The 9,671-nt window shown below is 48.2% G+C and overlaps 1 protein-coding gene across 1 annotated transcript in view; it reads left to right on the forward strand.

The window, feature by feature from the left end:
* LOC109867253 (zinc finger protein ZFPM1-like) overlaps window positions 1-8,245 on the forward strand; it is a 92,763-nt gene extending 84,518 nt beyond the window's left edge. The window contains exons 7-9 of the mRNA XM_020456308.2: window positions 736-966; window positions 3,360-3,602; window positions 4,619-8,245. Coding sequence (XP_020311897.1) covers window positions 736-966; window positions 3,360-3,602; window positions 4,619-7,008 — 2,864 coding nt within the window. The 3' untranslated portion in view covers window positions 7,009-8,245. The remainder of the gene's footprint in view (window positions 1-735; window positions 967-3,359; window positions 3,603-4,618) is intronic.
* Window positions 8,246-9,671: the final 1,426 nt, after the last annotated feature.

The raw sequence follows: 9,671 nt of genomic DNA on the forward strand, positions 1-9,671 counted from the left end.
TGGCAGTTACTGTACTGTGTATATACTGTCAATGTGAACAACATTGAGGGACTCAATGTTGGAACCTAGATAAATGCAAGTGCACATTTTCTCATTCACCCAGTGCACCACCAGGCGGCAATGTAACTCCTCTGTATCGCCTGGTCTCAGAGGTAGACTGCTTTGTAATTGCCTTCACGCTTTTTCATAAAGTCCCCTATTGGCAGTGTAGTCAGCAGCGGGAGCAGGCATGGACATGCTGTGATGAGTGCATGATTAATCACCACAAATCAAGCTAAAGGGTAAAACATGATCAGCCGTATCCCGGTTCCTGCTGTAGAAGCTCTGTGCTGAGGACTGTGGGTAATTATGGACGTTATCAAAAATAGCCTGTTTAACATGAGCCCTGACACCAGATCAGTACGATTACCCCGCGCGGGCGGGCGGGCGCTCGCTCCCACAACCTCTGTGCTCTTGTTGCCTTGGAGACCCCGGAGCAATATCAAGTGTTTTTTTTCTCGCTCCGCAATTGAATCGATCATGTGACGCAGCTGAATGCGTGTGTGGTGATGTGTGTACACATCAATGAACATGATGTTTACATGAAAGTCTCTATGTAACGTTTTAATGTGTAAGCAGATCACATGGAATCCGTTTTTTATTTATTTTTTATGAATGAACATGCACTGCTCTCGTGCATTGTTTATGTACTAATCATTTGATAAGTGATAACAGTTGTTTGTTTGCTTGGTCCAGAGGACATCTTTCCGTGTAAGGACTGTGGGATCTGGTACCGCAGTGAGAGGAACCTCCAGGCCCACCTCATGTACTACTGTGCCAGCCGGCAGAAGCAGCAGTCCTCCTGCTCCCCTCCACAGGACAAGCCCAAGGACTCCTACCCCAATGAGCGTGTCTGCCCCTTCCCACAATGTAACAAGAGCTGCCCCAGCGCCAGCTCCCTGGAGATCCACATGCGGACACACAGTGGTGAGAACTGTCATCTCTCTAACAAAACATTACTTTAGCTCTCTCTCTCAAAGCAGATTCCCTAAGTGTGAATATTTGCGTAAGTATTGCACTTTTAATAGCCAGTTATAACAGTAGGACATTTTCTCTCTTTTTGTATTATTAGGTTAAGCAAGTCTACTGGTGGTCATTGTGTGTTAAAAGACCTACACTGAATGTTCAAAACATGCTCTTTCCATGGCATAGACTGATCAGGTGAATCCAGGTGAAAGCTATGATCCCATCAGACTGCTAAACAGCAATCACTAACTCAGAGAGGCTGCTGCCTACATTGAGACCCAATCACTAACTCAGAGAGGCTGCTGCCTACATTGAGACCCAATCACTAACTCAGAGAGGCTGCTGCCTACATTGAGATCCAATCACTAACTCAGAGAGGCTGCTACCTACATTGAGACCCAATCACAGGCCACTTTAATAAATGGATCACTAGTCACTTTATAAAATGCCACTCTAAATAATGCCACTTTAATAATGTTTACATATCTTACATTACTCATATCACATGTATATACTGTATTTTATACCATCTATTGCAACTTGCCTATGCCGCTCATCCATACGCTTTATCTTGGCCAGGTCGCAGTTGCAAATGAGAACTTGTTCTCAACTAGCCTACCTGGTTAAATAAAGGTGAAATAAAATAAATAAAAATGTACATCTACATATTCTCATTCACCCCTTTAGATTTGTGTTTATATGGTAGTTGTTGGGGAACTGTAATATTACTTGTTAGATATTACTGCACTGTCGGGAACTAGAAGCACAAGCATTTCGCTACACTCGCATTAACATGTGTACGTGACAAATAAAATGTTACTTGCTTTTTTGATGTCACTTGTTAAATCCATTTGAGTCAGTGTAGATGAAGGGGGAGAGACAAGTTAAATAAGTATTTTTAAGCCTTGAGACAATTGAGACATGGATTGTGTCTGTGTGCCATTCAGAGGGTGAATGGGCATGACAACATATTTAAGTGCCTTTGAAATGGGTATCAAATCAAATTTATTCATATAGCCCTTCGTACATCAGCTGATATCTCAAAGTGCTGTACAGAAACCCAGCCTAAAACCCCAAACAGCAAGCAATGCAGGTGTAGAAGCTCGGTGGCTAGGAAAAACTCCCTAGAAAGGCCAAAACCTAGGAAGAAACCTAGAGAGGAACCAGGCTATGTGGAGTGGCCAGTCCTCTTCTGGCTGTGCCGGGTGGAAATTATAACAGAACATGGCCAAGATGTTTAAATGTTCATAAATGACCAGCATGGTCAAATAATAATAATTACAGGCAGAACAGTTGAAACTGGAGCAGCAGCACGGCCAGGTGGACTGGGGACAGCAAGGAGTCATCATGTCAGGTAGTCCTGAGGCATGGTCCTAGGGCTCAGGTCCTCCGAGAGAGAGAAAGAAAGAGAGAAAGAGAGAATTAGAGCGAGCATACTTAAATTCACACAGGACACCGGATAGGACAGGAGAAGTGCTCCAGATATAACAAACTGACCCTAGCCTCCCGACACATAAACTACTGTAGCATAAATACTGGAGGCTGAGACAGGAGGGGTCAGGAGACACTGTGGCCCCATCCGATGACACCCCCGGACAGGGCCAAACAGGAAGGATATAACCCCACCCACTCTGCTAAAGAACAGCCCCCACACCACTAGAGGGATATCTTCAACCACCAACTAGTAAGCCAGTGACTCAGCCCCTGTAATAGGGTTAGAGGCAGAGAATCCCAGTGGAAAGAGGGGAACCGGCCAGGCAGAGACAGCAAGGGCGGTTTGTTGCTCCAGAGCCTTTCCGTTCACCTTCACACTCCTGGGCCAGACTACACTCAATCAAATGACCCTAAGTCTTCAGTAAAGACTTAAAGGTTGAGACCGAGTTTGCGTCTCTCACATGGTAGGCAGACCATTCCATAAAAATTGAGCTCTATAGGAGAAAGCCCTGCCTCCAGCTGTTTGCTTAGAAATTCTAGGGACAATTAGGAGGCCTGCGTCTTGTGACCGTAGTATGGTAGTAGGTGCCACACAGGTTTGACTGTGTCAAGAACTGCAACGCTGCTGGGTTTTTCACGCCTAACAGTTTCCTGTGTGTATCAAGAATGGTCCACCACCCAAAGGACATCCAGCCAACTTGACACAACTGTGGGAAGTATTCGAGTCAACACGGGCCAGCATCCCTGTGGAACGCTTTTGACAACTTGTAGAGCATGCCCTGACAAATTGAGGCTGTTCTGAGGGCAAAGGGGAGGCAACTCCACATTAGGAAGGTGTTCCTAATGTTTTGTACACTCAGTGTATGTTAGCTTTAGACACTTTTGTTGAGCTGTGTGTGTTGTATCCTGTGTGTCTGTAGGTGAGCGTCCCTTTGTGTGTCTGATCTGCCTGTCGGCCTTCACCACTAAAGCCAACTGTGAGCGTCACCTGAAGGTGCACACGGACACGCAAAACGGAGTGTGTCACGGCTGTGGCTTCATCTCCACCACGAGGGACATCCTCTATAGCCACCTGGTTACCAGTCACATGGTTTGTCAGCCCGGCTCGCACAGTGAAGTGTACTCCCCAGGTCCTGGCCTGCCCAAACTGCCTCTGTCCACAGGTAAATACATGAACAGACTACATGTTTTTTGTTTACAATTGCAGTGAGAGGATAACAGCACTGCCTCTACTTCAGAACAGCAACTATGCAGAGATACCATGTTTTCTATGGGTATATTAATATAGGTTAAACCAGAACTAAAATATTGTGAAATTTGGTCAGATGCTTGATTAAGTTCTGGGGGAGATGTGTTAGAAATTGCGATAATGTGATTTGTAAAGTCTCCACCCTCGCAAACAGAAACTCTCAGCCAAGCCCCCCCCCTTTCGCATTTATCATCCATGTTGACACACGAAAGCAGTGTAAGACTCACCATGGATATGTGAGGCTGTTTTCAACACTATTTTGAATTAGCAGTGTCCATTTCATCACTTCATTTTAAGCCACTGCAACAGTTGTGCTTAAAAATGCTAACAGGGAAAAGAGACGTTTTTGCATACTTGCTGGCTATGGCAAAAATGTGATATATCAAACATGGCCAGGTTCTCGTAGTCTGCAATTGGAGGAATAACCTCGCAGCGTACCCCCGCCCCAAGTTTAAGCACCTCCCTCGCCCTGGTACACCCAAATACGAAAAACTCAAGCCCCGGAACTACTGCTGCTGCTATCCGATGCTTCCCATTGTCTCTAGACAGATTCTACAGTACCTTTTATGTTTACATAGTGTAAGGGCGGCAGGTAGCCTTGCGGTTAGAGCGTTGGTCCAGTAACCGAAAGCTCGCTGGTTCGAAAAATCTGTCAATGTGCCCTTGAGCAAGACACTTAACCCTACTTTGCTCCAGGGGTGCTGTTTTACTATGGCTGAAACTGTAAAACAACACATTTCACTGCACCTATTCAGGGTATGTGACAATATAACGTGTGTTTTTTGAAGGGTCTCTCCATGAGAGATTATGGGTATATTGATGATGATCCGGTCCTATAGGCTATGAAGCATAATCACCAGTGATCTAATGTTATGTTTAATAGTAAGAAACCAATTTCTAATAGTGTGTGTCTCTGTCTCTCTGTGGCAGGTCTAAGTCCAGGAGACTCTGGTGTTGTGTTGAAATGTCAGATATGTGGCCACGTCACAGACTCACCCGGCCAGCTCCAGCAGCATGTTCGCACACACCTGGAGGTGAGGGTCCCGGCAGAGAGGAGCCCCTCACCCCGCCAGAGCACCCCGTCCTCAGCTGACCACCCTGAGCCCCCTGCCTGCGTACCCCACCCTGACTCCTCCAGCCCTGGGGCCAATGGGAGCTCAGCCACCCCGCGAGGCTGCAGCCCACCTGACCACCTCCCCACAGACATGAGGATCAAAGAGGAACTGCGCTCGGACTCTGAGAATGAGGGGCAGGAGGAGGAGGACCGGGAGGGGAAGAGCCATGGACACACAGGGGTAGGGTGCTCTCAGACCTCCACCTCCCCCAGGAGTCCCTTTGCTGTGGCCGTGAAAGCAGAGCCAACCAGCCCCACCCCTGGCTCCAGCCCTGCCCACCCGGGAGGAGCTGGCTCAGTGCTGCCTGGAGGAGCTGTATTCCTGCCACAGTACATGTTCAGCCCAGAGGCAGCCATCCTGCCCCAGGCCTCAGAGATCCTGGCCAAGATGTCTGAGATGGTCCACAGCCGGCTGAAGCAGGGCCAGGTGTCCCCTGGGGCAGCACCAGCCTTCTATCCCGCAGGCACTACCGCCACTGTCCACAAGGGGGCCACCTGCTTAGAGTGTGACATCACCTTCAACAACATCAACAACTTTTACGTTCACAAGAAGCTCTACTGCTCCAGCAGGCATCAGCAGGGAGACGCGGCTGGCCCAGTGAAGGAGGGGGCCTCGGGGGTCACCGTCCCCTCTGTCGGACACGGTTCATCCCCTCAGGCTGCCACAGCCTCCCACAGTGACTCAGACCCTGTTCCAGGCAGCACCGGCACAGAGGGCAAGCTGGTGGAGATGAAAAGTGAGAACCCTGGGGTGAAGGAGGCTGTTTCCTCCTCTTCCTCTGAGGGGGAAGGTGGTGGAGGAGGACGAGACCTGGTCAGTGAGGGCAGCCAGAGCCCCAGCGGCTCAGCAGAGGACCAGGAAGAAGACCCCACCAGGACCTTCTGTCAGGCCTGCAACATTCACTTCAGTCGCCATGAGAACTACACGGTCCACAAGCGCTTCTATTGTGCCTCACGCCACGATCCGTCCAACCAGCGGTCAAGCGCTGGCAAAGCCACCTTCCTGCCTCAGCCCATCCGCACGCGCAAGAGGAAGAAGATGTATGAGATCCACATGGCTCGGACTGAGGCCCTAGCCAACGCTGCTGCTATTGCCTTTCCCTCTGCTCCAGGGATAGGCCCGGCTGTGAAGCAGGAGGCTGCTGCCTCATTGGGGAAGGTCCTGGAGGCCCCTGTTCCAGCCATGGCCTTGGGCCTGTGTCCAGCCACTTCCAGTAGCACCAGCCCTGATGGAGACGGCCCAATCGACCTGAGTAAGAGGCCCCGTCTGAGGGACACCCCACGGGGCAGCAGCAGCATCTCTGCTCTGCCCCTCACTGACTACCACAAGTGCACCGCCTGCAGCATCAGCTTCAACAGCATTGAAAACTACCTGGCCCACAAGACCTACTACTGCCCGGCCACCACCCTGCAGGCCCACACCCTGAAGACGCTCCACAGGCTGAAGAGACCAGCCTCCACTTCCCCAGAGGCCAATGGGCTCCCCACAGAGAAGGCTCCTCAGGGGACCTCACCCAGCCCTCACCCCTCAGCTTTGCCTGGCTCTGAGGCTACATCCCTTCACAGCGGCCCTGCAGCCAAAGGCCCAGGCTCTCCTCCTGTGGTCTGCCCCTACTGTCCTCCCAATAGGGCGGTGACCTGTGACCTGGTGGAGCACTTCAGATCCATGCATGGCCTGGTCTTGAACCTGGAAGGCCAGCCAGCTGTCATAAGCCCCAGTCTGAGCCCCAGGGATGAGACTCCAGTTACCCTGCCCAAACTGGGCCTCCAGACCCGCAGGGACAGCATCAAAATTCGGGTCAGAAATGACACTGTATCCCCCTCCTCTCCCCTGGTGAACATTAGCCCCCTGGTTCCCCATGCTGGGGGTGGCAGCTCCCCCAAAGCAGCCCCTCCTGCTGTGTCTCCCACCAGGTCCCTCCCCCTGACTGTGTCCCCTGTGCCTGAGGTCCTGAGGGAGGTTGGGGTTATGAACCACCAGGCTGCTGTTACTCTGCTTCCAGACAGGGCAGCCCTCACCCTGGGTCTCCCACTCCCTGTTGCTGTCCCGGCACCTACCACACCCAAGACCCTCCTGGTCTCCCCTTTGCAGAACGGTAACATCCGCTTCTGCCGGCTGTGCAATATCAAGTTCAGCAGCCTGTCCACGTTCATAGCCCACAAAAAGTACTACTGTTCCTCCCACAGCGCTGAGCACGTCAAGTGAACATGCCTGTCTCTGCACAGTGTCCCCTCACAGCCTAGCCCCAGCTTTTCACCTGTGTCAGTGCCACCATGGCATAGCACCACTTCTGGACAGTCTGAAGTAAATGTGACTGTTACTCGCCAGGCACTGGTTAGCTGCTCGGACGCTGACGCTCCCGGTATTGTTACTATGGTAACTTATTTCTTCTTATGGGTCAAAGTTCGTATTACACTAAGAGCGGAGATACGCTACCTGCACACACATTTGTGCCCACCTTCCCTTCCCCACCACCTCAATACCTGTCCCCTAGCCCTCTCCTTCTCCTCTCACCTCCAAGGTTCACAGAATGTTGATAATGGGATTTCTAGATCCAACATTTAATCTCCTGAGCAAGCTTAATTTAACTGTTTATATTACAGTTATCTTGATTTGATTGTGATTGTTTGAAGCATTTCTTGCTCATGACGAAACTTTATTTTCCTGAGCCATTGATGCTCATGACCTGTCATTGATTGGGGACAACTGTTGTCCCTCAGGGCCCTCTTGTGGAGCTGACCATCTCCACCTTTTTATTTCTAGCTACCTGTGCATAGTGTATGATGCTTTAAAATAATGATATGGTTTTGTTTGAACACTGGCTCTTTTGTTAACTAGAAAGCATTTTAGCTGAATTACAGGAATGGGTGTCACAAGGTTATCAATTACAGATGAAATATTTGCAAATGGATAGATTTTCGTTTTTCCAAAACCACAATTGTAATTTCTCTTAATGCAAGGGAAAGCATGGGAAATATTTATCTCTGATTTCATGTCAACAGAAAACTACCTAGCGTCTGAAAATATTTGTATTGTTTATTTGTATTGTTTTCATACTTTTCGAAGGAACTGTTTCAATCTTGGTGTGTAAAGGTGTTTTTGTAAGTGTAGATATATAATATCTTTCACAGTAATCACTGGGATGACACTGAATCTTATTTTCATTATTGTCAGCATTTTTCTTTAATGCTGGCGTTTTAAATTTGGGTAGAACGAAGATGACTGGACCTGAGTATCAGGATGAAGACACTTCACTTCCTGTTCCTATAATGCCCTTCACAACACCGCCCATCTCCCCATTAAACCTGACCTTTAACCCACAAACCTCCTACTGTATCAACATATTACACCCGCCAATCTGCAGCTGCTGATACACAACCATCTTGCTATATGATGCTTGAATTAGACATGGGATCCATTTAAATCTATGTTGATTAATTGACACCTGTTAGTGTTTGCTTGTTCTATTGTGTTTCTCCGGTAATGAAGTAAAAGAAGAAGAAAAGATGTGAGAAGGTGTAAGAGACAGGCAAGGACAGCAGATGTATTTCACAGATTGTAGAGAGACACACGGTAGATACTGTAGCTCCTAAAACTGTCATGTCTAAAACACAAACACACATACAGTTCAAGTCGTAAGTTTACATACACTTAGGTTGGAGTCATTAAAACTTGTTTTTCAACCACTCCACAAATTTCTTGTTAACAAACTATAGTTTTGGCAAGTCGGTTAGGACATCTACTTTGTGCATGACACAAGTAATTTTCCCAACAATTGTTTACAGACAGATTATTTCACGTATAATTCACTGTATCACAATTCCAGTGGGTCAGAAGTTAACATACACTAAGTTGACTGTGCCTTTAAACAGCTTGGAAAATTCCAGAAAATGATGTCATGGCTTTAGAGCTTCTGATAGGCTAATTGACATCATTTGAGTCAGTTGAAGGTGTACCTGTGGATGTATTTCAAAGCCTAACTTCAAACTCAGTGCCTCTTTGCTTGACATACTGGGAAAATCAAAAGAAATCAGTCAAGACCTCAGACCTCCACAAGTCTGGTTCATCCTTGGGAGCAATTTCCAAACACCTGATGAACGGTACCACATTCATCTGTACAAACAATAGTACGCAAGTATAAACACCATGGGACCACGCAGCCATCATACTGCTCAGGAAGAAGATGCGTTCTGTCTCCTAGAGATGAACGTACTTTGCTGCGAGAAGTGCAAATCAATCCCAGAACAACAGCAAAGGACCTTGTGAAGATGATGGAGGAAACAGGTACAAAAGTATCTATATCCACAGTTAAACGAGTCCTATATCGACATAACCTGAAAGACGTCTCAGCAAGGAAGAAGCCACTGCTTCAAAACCGCCAGACTACGGTTTGCAACTGCACATGGGGACAAAGATCCTACATTTTGGAGCAGTAGCTGAAGAACACCATCCCAACCGTGAAGCACGGGGGTGGCAGCATCATCTTGTGGGGGTGCTTTGCTGCAGGAAGGACTTGTGCACTTCACAATATAGATGGCATCATGAGACAGGACAACTATGTAGATATATATTGAAGCAACATCTCAAGACATCAGTCAGGAAGTTAAAGCTTGGTCGCAAATGGGTCTTCCAAATGGACAATGACAAGCATACTTCCAAAGTTGTGGAAAAAAGGACAACAAAGTCAAGGTATTGGAGTGGCCATCACAAAGCCCAGACCTCAATCCTATCGAACATTTGTGGGCAGAACTGAAAAAGTGTGTGCGAGCAAGGAGGCCTAGACACCTGACTCAGTTACAGCAGCTCTGTCAGGAGGAATGGGCCAGAATTCACCCAACTTATTGTGGGAAGCTTGTGGAAGGCTACCC

This window comes from Oncorhynchus kisutch, linkage group LG22, assembly GCF_002021735.2.
Source record: "Oncorhynchus kisutch isolate 150728-3 linkage group LG22, Okis_V2, whole genome shotgun sequence".
Lineage (NCBI taxonomy): Eukaryota > Metazoa > Chordata > Actinopteri > Salmoniformes > Salmonidae > Oncorhynchus > Oncorhynchus kisutch.